The 18,401-nt window shown below is 32.6% G+C and overlaps 1 protein-coding gene across 2 annotated transcripts in view; it reads left to right on the plus strand.

Annotated features, from left to right (window-relative positions):
- KLHL1 (kelch like family member 1) overlaps positions 1-18,401 on the plus strand; it is a 323,324-nt gene that overhangs the window by 114,749 nt on the left and 190,174 nt on the right. For both annotated transcript variants that reach the window (XM_090257994.1, XM_090257995.1), the window contains one exon: positions 8,365-8,501. In XM_090257994.1, coding sequence (XP_090114120.1) covers positions 8,365-8,501 — 137 coding nt within the window. The remainder of the gene's footprint in view (positions 1-8,364; positions 8,502-18,401) is intronic.

Genomic DNA, 18,401 nt, shown 5'->3' on the forward strand with positions numbered 1-18,401 from the left:
CAAAAGACAGAGTGACTGAATGGATTTAAAAATATGACCCAACTGTATGCTGCCTGCTAGAGACTCATTTCAGCTTGAAAGACACACAAACAATAGTTACGAAGTGAAGGGAAGGAAGAAGATATTCCAAGCAAATGGAAACAAAAAGAGATTCAGGGTAGCTATACTTACACTATCAGACAAAATAGACTTTAAGCCAATACAGTAACAGAAGACAAAGGTAGTCATTATATCTTGATTAAAAGGTCCACGTATTAACTGGCTATAACAATTATTAATACATATGATGGTAATCATTTCCTAATATGAAGTTTGTTGAGAAAATGTCCAACTATTATTATCCTGGCAACCAAGGAGAGTGGACCGGAATACACATGCATGAACAATGATGACTTCACTTTACTAGTCAGCAGGGGCATTAGGCGCCATTGAGTGAGCATGTATACTGTGCAGCCTTCACATACAAAATGACTGAGCAATTAGAGCAACAAATCTACATCAAACTTTGCCTTACACTTGAACATTCCTCCACGGAAACTATTTGGGTCATTCAGAAGGCCACAGCCATGGTGGGCAACTGGTGACTGGCAGCTTCATCACCACAATGTGCCCCCTCATGCATCATGTCTCATACAGAGTTTTTTGGTGAACATCAAATTGCCCAGATGACTCAGTCCCACTAGAGCTCAGATTTGGTGCCCTGTGATTTCTGGCTTTTCCCAAAACTAAAATCACTTCTGAAAAGGGAAGAGATTTCAGACCCAGACTATTGATGAGATTCAAGGAAGTACAAAGGGGCAGCAGCTGGTGATAGGGAGAACTGTGTGAGGTCCCAGGGTGCCTAATTTGAAGGGGACTGAGGCATCATTGTCCTATATGTACAATGTTTCTTGTACCTAGTATTTTCTTCAGTAAATATCTCTATTTATGATATTACATGGATAGATACCTTTTGGAGAGATCTCATATATAGATTTTTTAAATCATCATAGTGTATATCTTAAACTTACATGTGTTACATGTCAATATCTCAGTGACACCAGAGGAAAGAAAACCATTTACATATTATTTTAATGTCCTCTTTATGTCTACCACTGATATTCGGCAGTACATAAAGCATCTTTCCCTGTATGTATTAAAATAAATGTTTGCCAAACATATTATAACATTAGTCTATAGTCTGTTGGTGATACAAAAGAATATAAATCATGATACCTTTCCTCAGGAAGTTTTTTAAATGATCTTGAGGAAGGCAGAATATCCAGTAGAACAACTAAGGAAATTATTATAGTTGCAAATAACCACAACTGAAATATATTATTTTGATTCCAGGGGCAATAGATAATCAGATAAGGAAATGAATAACATATGATAGAGTATTATGTAAAATTTTCAGAGAAATGTGTTTGAGGTCAGTCAGGAAAAGAACAGGTATGCTATTTTATAGTGAGAATAGTGTGGGTATAGAAAAAGTAAATAATTTGTGTTTATGAAAATTGTGAGACATTGGCTTAGTGTAAGTAGAATAGTTTGTAGAAAATAGTGCAAAATTAAGCCATAAAAGGACAGAAGTGATTATGATAGACCTTGTATTTGAAATGGTGGGTATAATTAAAAAGTCATGTAAGTTCTTGAAGTGGGGAATGACATAATTAAGTGAATAATAATAATGTCAGTTAACACTCACTGTGTTAAATATGTCAGGTCCTGTTTGAAGTGCTTATACTATCCCACTTTAACCTGAAAAGAAAGGAAACCCTTATTTCCTTTATTTTTATCTATGAAAAAACAAATCTAAGAAATGAGGATATTAAGACATTCACCATTTAATTAATAAGTGGTAAAAATAGAATTCATACCCAGGCAGCCTGGCTGCAGAAGTAATGCATTAACAACTACAATACTCTGCCTATCATAATTTATAAAAATAGCTCTATTAATCTAGGCAGAAAATGAGGACTATATAAATATCAGGAAAGACTAACTGCGAAATATTTTGAAGAAGAGTGTCATAGGTCAGATTTCCTGGAAGCAGACCCAGAGTCCGGAATTCAAGTGTGCACAGTTTATTTAAAGAGTGTCTTCAGAAAGGAAGCAGGATAGGATTGAGGAAGAAGCAGTCAGGGATGTGGTCCCAGTGGGAGCCTTGCTTCATTTTTAACTCCTGAGAAGCTCTAGAGCATGGCTTGCTGCAGTTAGTTAGTCATAACCCAAGGTAAAGGGGTAGTATATTTGTATCCGGGTTCTATTAGTCATTACCGTTAGGCCCACCCACAAGTGAAGAGTGAAGGGGGGAGGTTGGGGAATGAGGTAAGAGGAGCAAGAGCCCATAAAATCCCAGGGAGCCAATCCTCTTGGGCCATTCAAGATTCTAGAGACGGGGTAGCTGGTGACATCACTGGTCCTGAGCCTATCAGCGTGCCTCTTAAAAGGGCTCTGGGCAGGGCAATCACAAAGTCCAATACAAAAGGAAAGATGATTTTGTGTCTTATGTGATATAGGTAATGAAGGAGGAGAGATAAATTATAATTTTATAGTATCTACTCTGAAAGTTCAATATATTGGTGGTGCACCAATTAGAAACAGGGGAGTAAAAATGAAAATTAAAAAGGTCACATGGAAAACTTTGATTTAGTTTAGGGCATCTGAAATGCTGGGATATCTGGTGAGAAGTTCCTATAGGCATTGCAGGCCCAAGGCTAGATTTAAAAGTACCATTAAGGCCATACTCAAGAATGATTTTGAAACGACGAGTATTAAGGCAAATATTTATACGCCTGGCTCAAAACCTGGATCAGTGAAAAGGTCAAGGCATTAAGAGAAGGAAGCAAAGACAGTGAATCAGAAGCAAGCTGAGCTAAGGAAGTCTGTACTGCCTTAGCTAAAAGGAGATTTAAAGATGGAGCTGGAGGTCAACGATGTCAAACACCACAATAAGTCAGAGTGGGCTTAGAAAAACGTAATAGATTTCTAAGGAAATAGATTTGTCGTAACCTCAGTAAGAGAGTTTCCAGCATGGCTGCATTTATTCATTTATATATACATACAGTTTTGGCTCCTGCTTCCTTTGCATTAATAGAAACTACATGTGCACATATAAAGATATTACTTTCTGTTATTCATTACATCCCTCTTCTAAAACTTAATGCAAATTTTATATTCACTAAATCTAAGTGTGTTATAAAGTGTTCTGCACTTCTCTTACTGAGTTAGCAATATTTTGTATGTTATAGTTTATGGAAAAGACTTTGTATAAGTATTTAAGATTGAATTCTCTAGGTCTCATAATACTTTTCTCTATATGGATATGTCCCTGTTGTAAATCAAACCTTAATATGTGTAAGATTGAAATGGTTAATTTTATCTCACTATACCTCTTATGCATTAGGAAAGGTATATATCCCTCTGGTTTATCACAGTTTATTTTCATATCACACAGTGTTATATTCAGTTCTATTAATAAAACTGGTCATTGGATATTAAGTTATCTAATTGGTATGTAATAAATATTTACTTTTATAATTTATTTTATTTTATATAATAAATATTTTAATATAACTGTGTCTTATTTATTTTATTATCTTTTGAGAATATAAAGTGTTGACATGTTTAATTACAAATTGTCCAAATAAATGTCACAAACTGATAACGCCAAATAGTTCTAACATATTAATACCCTAAAAGTTAATATTAATAGAATACACAAAATCACAGATTCCATAAAATGCTTCTTAAAAGAATAAACTATATTTTAAAAAAATATAAAGAAGGAATATCTATATTTGTGGGGGTGAACTTTCACCATGCCCTTGACTTACATAGAAACAAAGTGTATAAGATAAAATTGCAAAATAAATAATTTAAAAAGATTTTTTTCCTGCTTTGAAAGCATAAATTTTATTTTATTTATTTTAAATTGTTTTTCTGTTTACAGTTGTCCCATTTTCTCCCCCATTGCTCTCCCCTGCCCTGTCCACCTCCCCCCTCTCCCACAGCCAGTCCCCACCCTGCTGTCCATGTCCATGGGTCATTTATACTTCTTCCTTGTCTAGACCCTTCCCCTTCTTTCCCCCTTTTTCCATCCCCCACCCCCCTGGTCACTGTCAGTCTGTTCCTTGTTTCCGTGCCTCTGGTGCTGTTCTCCTCATTTGTTTGTGTTGTTCATTAGTTTCCTGTACTAGGTGAGGTCATATGGTATTTGTCTTTTAGTGCATGGATTTTTTTTTTAATAGTAATGCTCTGTATTGACCTTTCTCCCTCTCCTTCTTCTTACAAGATTCTTAGAAAGAAAAGTACATCAGAGTTTACCGTTGTTCAGTTTACAGATGTAGTTATCACATTTACTCTTTTCACATGTGCCCATCATTTTTTGAGCATTTCATTGTTTTCTGGAATAAAAGGTGTTCGAGTTTTACCTTGCACTTTTCTCATTCCAGCCCTGTGGTCTTTGCTTTATCCAAGGAGACCTGAATGTATATGCACATGGACATCCTTATATTAAACACATACACAAAATAATTATTTCCATTTTTTAATATTCAGACATCATAGGGTTTTTGTTTTTAACTTCTTCCTTTCTGTATTTGTAACTCTCTTTTCCATCAGTGAGTAACTTTCCTGAGGAGTCTCAAGAATATACTAATTTCTTCTAGTCTACTCTAAGCAGAAAGAATTTTCCGACTTCTTAAATCAACCCTCTTTTTTTTTCTTTTATTGAAATTTTTGGGGTGACATGGTTAACAAAATTATGAAGTTTTTCGGTGCACAATTCCATAACATATCATCTCTTTGTCCATTCTTCTACTTTGGATACTTGAGCTGCTTCCAAATCTGGGCTATTATAAATAATGCTGCAATGAACATAAGGGTGAATATATTCTTTCAAATTAGTGTTTCAAGTTTCTTTAGATATATTTCCACAAGTGGAATTGCTGTGTCATAAGGCAGTTCCATTTTTATTTTTTTGAGGTAATTCTAAATTATTTCCAACAGTGGCTGTGCCAATCTTCATTCCCATCAACAGTGGAGAAGCATTCCTTTTTCTTCACAGCATCATCAGCACTTGTTGTTCATTTATGTGTTGATGATAGGACATTTACACAATGGAATATTCCTCAGCCATAAAAAAGAAGGAAATCTTATCCTTCGTGACAACATGGATAGACCTGGAGAGCATTATTCTAAATTAAACAAGCCAGTCAGAGAAAGACAAATACCATATGATTTCACTCGTGTGGAATCTAATGAACAAAATGAACAAGAAAAATAGAGACAAACTCATAGGAAGCAGTCTGACAAATGTCAGGGAGGTAGGTGATATGAGGCTGAGTGGGGGTTGAGAGATTGAGCAAAAAAGAAAAAAATCTCATGGACATGGACAGCAGTGTGGGGATTTCTGTGAGGGGAGGCAGGGGGAGGGAGAGAGGTAGAAGAGGGTATAGAGGGGAAAAACAAACCTCTTAACTACAGTTCCCTATTTCCTTAGAATCATCAAATATTATTAAGTGTTTTACTCAATGATTTTTAAATTTAAATTTCCACTTAGGGTTTTTAAGTACATGAAAAATCTTCATTCCCATTAAAACAACAAAAAAATCACCAGAAAAAAAATAATACATATACTTTTTTATTCAATAAAGTTATTAAAAAGTTGTCTTAAAAAAACAACTAGAGTGACACTTTCTTCTTAACCTCAACATTTTTTGGGCACAATGTTCATTATACAACTGAAATTTACATATATGAGGAAAAGTGAGATAATATAATCTATTGTCAAGAATAAAATCAGTCATGCAAATTAACCTAGACATGGTCCAAGTGTTAAACTTATAAGCACAGGACATTAAAGCAATTGTGAATAAGAATTTAAAATATCTATAGGAAAAGGTAAGTATAATGAAAAAGGAAACAAAATTATTAAGAGCTATTTGGAAGATTCAAATCACTAGAAATAATCTATAGTGAAACAGAATAAAAGAAAGCTTAAGAGAAAAATGAAGTGAAAGTCAGCCAACTTTTGAGACATTGTCAGTTACTGAAACATGTGCAATTTGAATTCTGAAAAGAGTTCAGACAGTGAATTCAGTGAAAAAAATTAGAAATTATTTGTAGAGAATTTCCCAAATTTGATTTAAAAAAAAGATCCACCTATGCTCCAGACAGCTCAGAAAATCATAAGCAAAGTAAATACTATGTAACCACATCTAGAAATATCAAAACTAAATAACTAAAATTCTAAGATAAAGAGAAAAAAAATTAAAATAATTAGATACAAGAAACATAGTTAATCAGGACAGCAACTGTATGAAGGAAAGCTGATATTCTGTTGGTAAGAATAAAGTCTATATAATAATAGACTTATTTTTCTAGTCCTAAAGGTAAGAATTCTCTCAATCTAAAATTTTATATCTTGAAAATAAATTTTATAAAATATCTTTTGATGCAGCTTAATAAGGACATTTTGAGTTAAATGAAAGTTGGGAGAGTTTCTGGTCATTAAATATAAACTACAAGAAATACTGAATAAGTATCTGTGAATGTTACCCAATTGAAATTTATTTCTTCAGAAATGAATAAAATGCACCAGAAAAGGTGAAGAATAAAATAAAATTTTCCTTTCACATATATATTCTTCTTTAAAAGTATTCTTGACTAAGAGGAGGGATAAGCAGAATTATAATACTATAAAGTACTTAGAACATTTTTAAACATATTATATTTAATGATAGATATTATTAGCTGAAAATAAATATTGTAATCTCTAGAGTCAGAAAAGTTTTATTCAGGGGGTAATGCTTCTTGTTTTGTGTGTATCATCAGCTAAAATTTATTTTTACATTTTTAATCAATTGCATTTTTTAAATGTATGTGACAGAGACTATATGTATACCTCTCAATGCCCCAAATATTATACTTAATGTCTGGCTTAATTGAAGAAAAAATGGTCTCTATTCAAGAGAAGCATGCACACATTCACACAAGAAAAGATGTAGTTAAAATGTTAATGACTGAAACAAAAGATGATAAAAAGACTAACACGGAACAAACCAAATGAAATACACTGGTAGAACTAACCCCAAACATAATTTCTAAATAAAGTTTTCAAGTCCTTGCTCAAGGTATGTTTATTGATGTTGGAGAGAGAGAAAGGAAGGAAGAGAGAGAGAGAGAAGGAGAAACATTGGTGTAAGAGAGAAAGATCACTCGGTTTTCCCTCCCAAACCCAGGAATATGCTCTGAGCAGGGATCAAGCCCATACATTTTTGTTGTATGGGGTGATGCTCCAAGCAACTGAGCCACCTTAGGCCAGGGCAACCCAAAAATAATTTTATGAATAATATACACATTGATAAAGTTCAGAATCTGGATAAAATGGGTATATTCTTGAAAAATGTAAAATGTAATTATTGATGAAGAAATAACAGAGCACATAAATAATGTCTTATGTATTATTCAATAATTAAAACAGGATTGAGCCCTGATTGGTGTGGCTCAGTTCATTGAGCGTTGTCCCACAAAGCAAAAGGTTGCCAGTTCCATTCCGTCAGGGCACTCCCGGTTGGGTCGCACGCAAGAGGCAACTGATTGATGATTGATGTTTCTCTCACACGTCAATGTTTCTCTCCCTCTTTTTCTCCCTCCCTCCTTCTCTCTCTAAAAAAAATTTTTTTAAATATTTTTTTTAAAGAAACAGAATTGATATGTTACCTTTTTTCCAAAATAGCCAAGCCAATATGTTTTTTCCAGGTAAGTTTCAGAACATTTTAAAAGAGAAATTAATTGTTTTTTAAGTTGTTATACAAAATCTAAAACCTCATTTGATGAGGTTTGTATAATTTTGACTGAAGAATCGGATAAGGAAGTATAAAAAATATATTTATAAATATATTTTTTATATATATAAAAATATTCTGTTGACATAAGAATCAGCAAATAAGCAGAAAAAAATTCTCAAAGAGAGATTAGTCGACATTTAGGACTCAAATTAATGATATAGGTGGAGCATTAATTTACTAGAGCAATCGAATTATTTAGTAGATAGTTTAATGAAAAGTGGGTGAGTATGTAGAGAGAAATAAAATGGATTTCTACCCAAAAGGATGCAAGAACTAAATGTGAAAGGAAGCGTGTATTTAAAATTACAGAAGAAAATGTAAGAGAATGCTCTGTAACCAAAGATTCAAACAGCATTTCCTAAATCAGTTTTGAAAAGTACAATCACCACTGTAATATGGATTAATAGATAGACATATACAGATGACAAGCAGATGGATAGATAGGTTGCTCTGCACTCCATTGTTGTTGGCACTTAACGTTTTGATGCTTTACCTTCATGGCCTAAAATGGATCCTTGGACTCTTTCAGGCTTGTTCTGAGCTCAGTCTCAGACTATTTTGCTGCCATGTTTACAAGTGATGTTTGTGAAGCCAAGCAAGAGGAAATCAAGATGGAAGGCATAGATCCCAATGCCCTCTGGGATCTTGTCCAATTTGCATATACAGGTACAGTAAAAGATTTATAGCTTCACATTGATGTCTTGTAAATGTTAGAATTTGAGTGCAATATTTAAAGCTAAAAGAAAAATACAGCTTGTATCTTCTATTTTTTCAATTTGAAAGACTAACATGGAAAAGTCAAACAACTTTTACTTTTGTCACTGAAATTATAAATATATATATGTATCTGTATACCAAATTCCTTCCACTTTTATAAGCCAGAATTTAAACTGGCTTCTAAAAATGAATAGTAGATAGATGGGCTTGGAAGAGGAACAGAGAGGTTATTAATTATCAAATGAGAATTTGTTTATGTCCATATTTAGAGCATTAGAAAGGGAAGTTGATTCTACTTTTCAATCATTTTGGAATAGATGAGTTCAAATAACTCTTTTTTATAATGTTCTATTGTAATGTTAAGACCTTCAGAGAATATTTATTTATATATTTTCATTGATTTTTTTTAATTGTATTTTTTCCATTACCATTTAGTCCCCTTATGCCCCTCTCCTCCTGCAATCACCACACTGTTGTCCCTGCCCATGAGCCCTTTTCCTTTTTAATGTAGACACTATAAACTTAGTTGAAATGGACATGAATATACTTAAAATTGTGAAAATGCCTATATTTTAAAGCAGTTTGTTTCTGATCCTCTATATTGACACTCTCTTCTGGCTTTTGCACCTGATTGTGTTTAGTACATTCAAATAATTTTGCTAATTTTGCAAACATTTGTTGAATGTTGCTTAATGTGTAAGTATTAGCTCTATCTCTGGAAAATAAACTAATGAGTAAGCCGTGTCTTTGCCCTTCAGATGCTCAAGATACAAGTGCAGAAAAGAGATGAAGAAATAAATAAGGTATAATGTGAAATGTTGAGAGAGTTAGAAGACATAAAACCTGCTGTTCAGAGCATTATCAGGGTTCACATTCATTTGAAATATTTTAGGAGCTTTTCAAGACTCATGAGATAAGAGGAGACATTATAATAAAATCTTGTGACAATAGTGAAGGAAGATAGTATGAATGGATATTTTTAGGAATGGAATGTGAGTCATTTTTCCTGAACTCTTGATCATTGAATGATAAAAAGAAAGGTAGACTGGGGCCTGATTATCAAAGCGTCAGGACCCTAGTTTAAGGAGCTGCATTTTTCAGTATTTCTGCTCATGGTGAAACAAGAGATGGTGTTTGAATATCGGCCCCTAAAAGCAAAAGACCTTGGGATTACTGGGAATCTATCTCCTTTGAGAGTCTGGCTTACATAGAGAGAGGAGTTTGCTGATACCAATATAATAGTAAATGAAGCTTCTATGAAAAGAAAAATGCACATGCTTTAGGTACTGAAAATCAAAGCAGCAATGTGATGAGAAGACTTAGACATTTTCCAGCCTCAGTGATTTTAAAATTATATTTTGTCAAGACAAATATTGTCCTGGACAAAGTTAAATAGTAAGCATGTCTTTACTGAAGGCTGTTGCAATCAGGGGGAGAAACTAGAACTCAGTGTTTATTCATCATGCCAAGGGAAATAAATCAGACAGAAAAAGTCATGAACCATATTATTTCACTCAGATGTGGGATGTAAAAATGAGATATAAAAATGAAAACAATAAGTGAACAAATTAGAAAAATAAACAAGCACAAACTCATGAACACAGAGTTTGGTGGTTACCAGAAGGAAGGGGGTGTGTGGATAGTAAAGGGGGTCAAATACATGATAACAGAAAGAGATTTGACCTTGGGTGGTAAAAATAAAATGCTATATACAGATGATGGATTGTAGAAGTGTTATATTGAAACCTGTATAATTTCATTAACCAATATCACCCTATTTAATTAAAAAATGAAAAATCATAATTCTGCTGAAACAAAGGGCACAGGGGGAGCTTTTAAGTGCTCAGGAGGGAGACAGCACAGGCCACCTGTGTTTGCTAATTGGCTGTACCTAAAGGAAAAGTAATCTTTCTCCTTTTGTGAAAGAATGTTATTTTACAACTTGAAACAGGGTGCCCACTCAATTTATGCTCCTAGCCTCTCACAAAACTCAGAGACTGGGTGCCCCCTCCCTTGATGTTGGCATTTCAAAGGGATAGCTTCTAGGTGAACCTGGCAACTGCCTTTTGAAATGATTCACATCTCAAAGGAATAGAGAAATAATTTGCAATTACAAGCTCTAAAGTAAATCCTTTAAGAAAAAAGAATTCAAAGACCTAGTGGCAGGAAGAAGTGTGTCTAAATTTTAGTCAAGTTGATGGGGCATAAAGACCATCTCGCCTCAATTTACATACAATCTGAAATAGTAGTAAAAGGTTATGGCCTCACAATCAAGAGATATCAAACATAACCACATTATTGTTTCTTGGAAAGAAACAAATCCTGAGTCTTACATTAGGAATCCTTCTAGCAACAGAAAGACATAGATCCAACACTACAGCTTCCATTGCCTGGCAGCCTTGCATTCCTCCTGTGCAGAACTAGGTTAAAAGACATTCATCATTGCACAGCACAAATTGGAAGGTGTTTCAAATCTTCCTGCTGAATGTAATGACCCAGATTTGGCTCTGCTTTTTAAAGGCAGATGGGATCCAAAACTGCCTTTAAGTTGCCATTACCACTTTGGCCTTTGTTCTGATACTTCTATCTTCCTGGCGATTGCTAAATTCCTGATTGTTAGTTTATAGAAATGCGCTAGATGAGGGAATAATTTACAAGCTAATGTGGGGGCATTTTTAGGCATAGAATAAAACGTGTACCTATCTTTTGCAACATGCAATGTAACCAGTTATAAAAATAGAAGAGATCAGGTGAGCCACAGAATAGAAAGGGAAGAATAGGTATATGTGTCTACCTTGCTAGTTTGCTAGCTGATCTCTAAGATATTTTGTAGAAGGCTGAAAATAAATGCATTATAGAGAAGGATAAAAATGCATAAGCAGTAAGATACTAAAGGGTCAGCCATTTGGAAATATACATATTTTTAATTTTGAGGTTTGAGAGGCTTTGAAAAAACTAAGGAGGATCAACTATGTCAATAATTGATAGCCAACTATTAGCTGTAAATGTAATTTGTTCAATAGGTATAAGTAAAAGTGTTTCAAAATGATGTCAAAATTTTTTTTCTATGAGGTCTAGAAAGTTTGTAAGGTTTAGAAATTGTACACAACTAATTTATTTCTTTCATTTAGGAAATAATAAAAAGAAACAATGGGTAAAGCAGATTAGAATAAGTTTTTGACTGATATAAGCTTCAATGTTTATAGGGTTTAATAATCTTTTGAAGAGAAAGGGATAACCTTTTAAAGAATTTCATTTAGTATAAATTTATATTGGTAAGATATAGGAGACACCCTTCATAATTGCCCCACTTTTCCCCTACACCAGCAAAATAGAATGAGAGAAAAGTGGACCAGGGGCCTGGTAGATTTTCAATAAGAACTAAAACAAATATTTGGAGATTATTTTTTCTGATAACTGGAAAAAATGACCTGAGTATCAAAATTGAGTGCAGTAGTGGTGATAGGTAAAAGGGAATGGAATATTTTATAAAGGAACAGTTATAGAAATAAAAAAAATAACACCAGAAATATGTAGACAGAGTAAAGAAACTCAGTAAGATCATTGTGTTGACAAAATTAAAGGAAACATTCTTAGAAACATGAAAGGTAAATACTCAAATATTAAAATAATGACTAATTATTGCAACATAAGATTACCTACTTTCCTTTAAAAAAGGGCTCCATATAAGATCAATACTTTTTAAACAATGTAACAGCTCAAGGATGAAAAGGGGAGAAAAATTTACACTGACATTAGAGATCATTGTATTTCTAACATGAGGTTCATATCATTTTTCTAAAATTTTAATTAGATGTTTAAGTAATTTCAACATTCCTTCTTCTAATGCTTTCCATTTAGTTTTTCATAGCTTTTTACTAGGAAATCTGAATGCAATGGGAGCCATCCATATAGAGCAAAGGCCCATTTAAAGTAATAGGATGTGTTATAAAGATTAGTAAGTTCTCACTTAAAGTTATTGGTAGGTTTTGTGATGATAAGTGAAATGACACATACTGAAACCAATTTTAGCATAGGCTAATTAATATAAACAAGGGGTAAATTCCTAGGATATCGCATCAGAATTATTTAAAACATTATGCTACTGAGAACCTGCTGTAGTGCCCTTTTACAACTATTGCTTTACATTTAAAATTTGAATATTTAGTTGTAATACAAAGAATATGTAATTATAGAATGTATACCAGTTTTTCTAAATCAATCCATGATTCAGTTAAAAATGTTTGATTACTTATCACATAAAGAAGGTTACACTAGGGACTAGAATATAAAATATAAATTGAGTTAGATGAGTACAGATTAGAATGACATAGACCTTTAAAAAACTTGATAAGAAATAGTATTATTAGACCAAGACATAGTGAAAAAAATATCACTTTTGTTTTCCAAAGCAATAGTTTCTATGTATCACTATCCATTGGATGGCATTCTCAGTTGTATAGTTTTAAATGAACTTAACAGCTTTTTTTATACATTTTCCTGCATGTTATGGATTCTTTGTTCTGTAATTTTATTTATCTAAGAAAAAAAACCTGGATATTATTTGACTTACTGCTAAAGTCTATGATTTGGAATAATGAAGTCTGTACTATTCTGAAATTATTCTACAGAACATCTCAGGAGCATGGAGTCAGAAGAGAAAAGACAAAAATACATTTATGTTTTTTATCATTTTATTTTCAAATTACTTAAAAATTTAGAGTTGTATAGAACTTTAGAATTCCATCCTGAACATTATAAATTTTACAGATAAATATCTCTCTTGGAAAACATTTTTTGAGCATTGACAAAAATTGTCATGAAATGGATCATAACTTTATTGGTCTTATTTGAAATAATATGAGGGACAAAAAATTAACTCTTCAGTGCTTAAGATACTCTGTAGTTCATAAGTCAGTCTACTCAATGATATAAAGTTACTTGACAAAGACTAATAGTTAGATGTTGAATCTATTACTAGAATAAAATGTCAAAACACAAACTGAATGCCATTTTTTTCTACTGAATCAATCAATCAATGCCTTTTCAGATTGGGTTGGCCAAAATATCCATTTAGTTTTTTCCATAAAATAAAAGACACATTTTTCATTTTCACCATTAACTTTATTGATTTGGATATTTTGAGTATGTCAGCTATCTCCCATGTGGTATAACGTTGATGGTTCTCAATTAATGTTTCGGTTTGATTGCTGTCAACTTCAACTGATCTACTATACTAACCTTGGAGCATCTTCCAGTGAAAAATCTCCAGCACAAAACTTCACAAACCACTTTTGACACATCCAATCAGACATAGCACCTTCTCCATATACTGCACAAATCTTTTTTTTTTCCTTTTTGCATTTCAGTTGCATTTTTACCTTTCTCATTTTTAAATTCTTATTTTATTACAGCTGTCCTGATTTTTCTCCTTCTGCCCTCCTCCACCCAGTACCTCTTCCCAGTTAACGCCCACACCTATTGTCCAGGTCCTCGTGTCATTTATCCACGGACTAACCCCTTACCCTTCTTTCCATTATTACCCCCTTCCCTTTGGCAGTTGTTAGTTTGTTGTATGTTTCCTTGTCTCTGGTTCTGTTTTGCTCATTTGTTCATTAGATTCCTCTGCAAGTAAGATCATATAATATTTGTCTTTTACCAACTATTGCAAAAAGTAAGAATTCCTTCTTTCTTTCTACTGAAAAATATTTCATTGTGCAAATGTACCACAGCTTTTTAATTCATTCATCTACTGATGGGCACTTCAGCTGTTTCCAGCACTTGGTTATTGTAAATAGCTCTGCTATGAACATAAGGGTGCTTAGGTTCTTCTGAATTAGTGTCTTGGGCTTCTTAGGGTACATTCCCAGCAAGGTAATCACTAGGTCAAAAGGCAGTTCTATTTTTAATTTTTTGAGGGAATTTTATATTAGTTTTCACAGTGGCTACACCAGTTTGTATACCCACCAACAGTGCACTAGGGTTCCCTTTTCTCTGCATCCTCACCAGCACTTGTTGTATGTTGATTTATTAATGAAAGCCATTCTGACAGGTGTTAAAATAATAAAGCATAATATGCCAAAAATATTGCCTGTTTCATTCCATCTTCAGTATTAAAATGGGTACACAAAAATTTACCATTTTTGAAAAAGTTTTTTTTAATGCACGTTGATATGACAGCTGTCACAATACAATCTAGCAAAATTGTTTCAAGTGAAATTAAAGACAGTTAAGCTCTACTAGAGCCATCTTACAGAAAAAAAAAACAAATAAATTTTTTCCAAAGCAACAAAATATGTGTTATGATGGAGTTCTTTGGAGTGGCTTATGACAATCTTATCCTCAGAATAGTTTGACTAGCTTAAAAGACTCCCTAATTGCTGTATAGTGGATCACTACTAGTTAGGTTCATGCTTCCTTGCAAATGAATGCTGCTTACCTGCAGGTAGCAATGGTGCCTGACAATTCAAGCACATTAATGACTAATAATCCTTGTCCTGTGAGTGCATTGAATGCCTCTTAAGTTTTACTATATGCTTATCATGTGCCATGCCTGTGAGGGGCTTTAGAAGATGCTATGCTGATTACACATATTCTCTGCCTTTAAGGGACTTTCCAGTTTGGGTTTAAATTAGCTACCCTTTGGCTTTTGGAGGAAAGAGGGTATGAACATACTTTCAATGTATACAGTCTAATATTTCCTTATTAGAAAATGGTATACAATGAATTTAGAAGGCAACTGTATTGATTTTGTCTAACCTAAAATTGATGATTACATTGTGAAAATAAAAGAAGAAATTTAATATATTCTAAAGAATTCTCCGAGGTTCATTGTTCTTTAAAGTTGTCTTCGAACTGATAAAAATTTCCTTCTGACTTATCTCTTATGTAGTCCCTACTATCCTGACATACTTAAAATATACTGTGTTCATTGATGCATAAGGAAATAGAGTTCAAACAAATACGGGAGATGGGATTGCAGGGTTACTAGCAAAGTGTCAGGTCCTGTAGAGAACTGATAAGTACAAGGTTTAAATAAAGGAAGTTGTCCATAGCAATGGTATTAAGAAAAGGGGTAGAAAATTAAACTGCCAAATAGCAAGCTACCTTTTAATCACAGTGAAGGGTAAACTTCCTTGCTTAAAAAAAAAAAAAAAGGTTGGGTGAAGTTAATTAAAGACTTAATACTTAAAGAATGTTAAGATAGATTCTACTTACTACCAAGTATCTGAATGAAATAAATGCATACACTAGGAGCTCAAATGTTTAAAGTTCTGCTTTAGTATTAAAAGTATACATCAATATATGCAACCTGGACTGAATATTCTAAACTCCCTTTAGCATATTTTATTGTAATTAAAAGTAAATTATTTTTAATTTTTATTACTGGATTAATTCAAATGACATGAATTATGCAGGCATATTACCAGAATATTAGTTTTAAACTTTAGGCTTTTACTAGATGTGAAAATTCTGTTCTCAATTTCACAAACTGAATATTTGAAGACTGGTTTTATATATTGTATATATTATTACCATCTATTAATTAAAATATTGTTTTAATATTTTCCATATGATGTTGAAATTATTTATTTAATAAAGACAAAATTTAAAATCAAATAAAATAAATAATCTGGTGTATATTTCCATCATACCAATACCTTTCCATTTTTTCTTAACAAAAAACATTGTGTGTGTGTGTGCATGCAGCACTGAATAGATAGTCAAACCTTATTGTCTTATACAGAAATGAAAACACGTTACTGGAAAGTTAGTCAAATCTTATTATTTCATATAGAAATGAAAACACCTTAATATGGAGATCAACAAAATTTCTCCAATATCAAAACGTGATCCAGTTTTCCCAATGATATTTCGATGTCTTTTCAATTAGCTCTGAAGTTACTCAAATTTCTTTCTAACTAATATGAGAGGTAATGTTACTTATATTTACTTATTGCCACATGAAGTGAAAAATATGACCTTCTGTTGATATAATGCTAATTGCCATCAAATCTAAATTTTTCTTACAATTGATTTTTTTTAATACAAATCATGAGTAACCTGAGGAAAGTATGTAGATGGCGTTTAAATGAAGAATTATTTGTGATTAATCATAGCACTATTTAAAATCATCCCGAAGCTTGAAAATTCACAATTTCATAACTTGGCAATTTTAAGTACAATTTTTAAATCATTTTTATTTAAATAAAAACACATACAATACTGTCCATGTCTAATATTTAACATTTCCAAGGTGTTTCAGACACGTCTCAGTTGTCTCACAATATTGAGCATTACCTAGCAGTTGGGAATACTGAAGCACTGACTATATATTTTTATACAATACATACCTTTAAAATACTAAATAGCCATTAATACTTTTCATTTAAAATTTAATTGAGTTGATGCTCTCTTCAAATAGCATGTGAGGAAAAAAAAATCTTAAATTAAACAAGCAAACAAAGCAACTCTTGTCACTACACCCTGCTTAGACTTCCATAAATTACCACTTTGCCTGGTTTGCTATGTTTGTTGAGTTTACTTCCCTTTCATGTTTGTGAAAGGAAATTTATAATGAGAACACTCAGCACTTAATTTTAAATGCTTTGTCTCCCTCAGATAAAGGATGGTTATGGCTACCCAACAAGGAAAACCGATTTAAGCCAGAGTAGATTGCATGCTCCTGATACCCTAAAGGGATAGCTTGATCTCTGATTCCTTTAAACTGTGTGCTTGAATTTAATTCTTGGGCACATTGTAGCTACTGTTGTACTCCTCTCACATTTCTCAACCAGACAAAATATTCTAGCCAAATGTCATGCATACAAGTCTGTAATACATTTCCTGCCCCATCTCTTCTCCTTCTTGGAGAAATGTTAAAGAGTAGTGTGAGGAAAGGATAATGCAGAATTTAAAAAATCAGTAATAAAGAATTGTTAAAGACTAGTTGTGGAAGACAGTCTTGTAAGAAGAATTGTAAAATGTAAACAATACTTAGAAATATATGTCATTGATTATGTTCATATGTTTAATGAGCATTTTTTAGTAGTGGGCAAATTTGACTAATCCAAAAATTATATAACAGGATAATTTTGATTTTTGTTTACAAACTATTATTTTATTAATCAATTTAATTTAAACGAAGTTATTTAGGACCTCAAGTGCTAACTTCATTTTGTAATATTTATTTAATTTAAATGTGAATTTTATGAAATTGCTTTATAGTAAAATATATAATATAGGGAAAACAAAGTGTTAATAATATTATATAACTGGATGTGCTAGGTCAATGTTATGGGAAAGGATTTTCTACATATTAGAGAATTAAATGTATAATTTCTCAATAGTACTTTGTAACTATTGCACTTCCAGTTCACTGGGGCTAAGTAACATTAATTATGAATACGATTGTTAGATGTGCGGATTTCAAATAAAATATGAATGCTTAAGAGTCTAAAAATGAAAGTGATAATTTCTAAAAATGACCTATAATGATAGCATAAATGGAATAAAATAAACTATTAAGTATATTTTGAAATTCAAGATAGCGTTAAAAAAAATTATTTGTTAATCCCCCGCCCCGCCCCCCCAAAATAACCTTAAAATAAAAAAATCTGGAAACTTTGAAGCCCTGGGGTACAGAAGTGGATAAGAGGTCCACATGAACAAGTAAAATGGTAGAACTCCCTACCTGAGCAGAATAATATGTCAAAATTGTTGACATTTTGTCCAACATCACAACTCAAGGTACTGCATAAAATATTTAAGGAACTTAAGATGAAGGAACTTTGTAGAAATCTTCAATTAAAACCAGTTCTATGAAAACATGCTACTCCATACTGTGGC

The sequence above is a fragment of the Furipterus horrens genome, unplaced genomic scaffold (assembly GCF_987537825.1).
Source record: "Furipterus horrens unplaced genomic scaffold, mFurHor1.1.pri manual_scaffold_12, whole genome shotgun sequence".
Classification (NCBI taxonomy): domain Eukaryota; kingdom Metazoa; phylum Chordata; class Mammalia; order Chiroptera; family Furipteridae; genus Furipterus; species Furipterus horrens.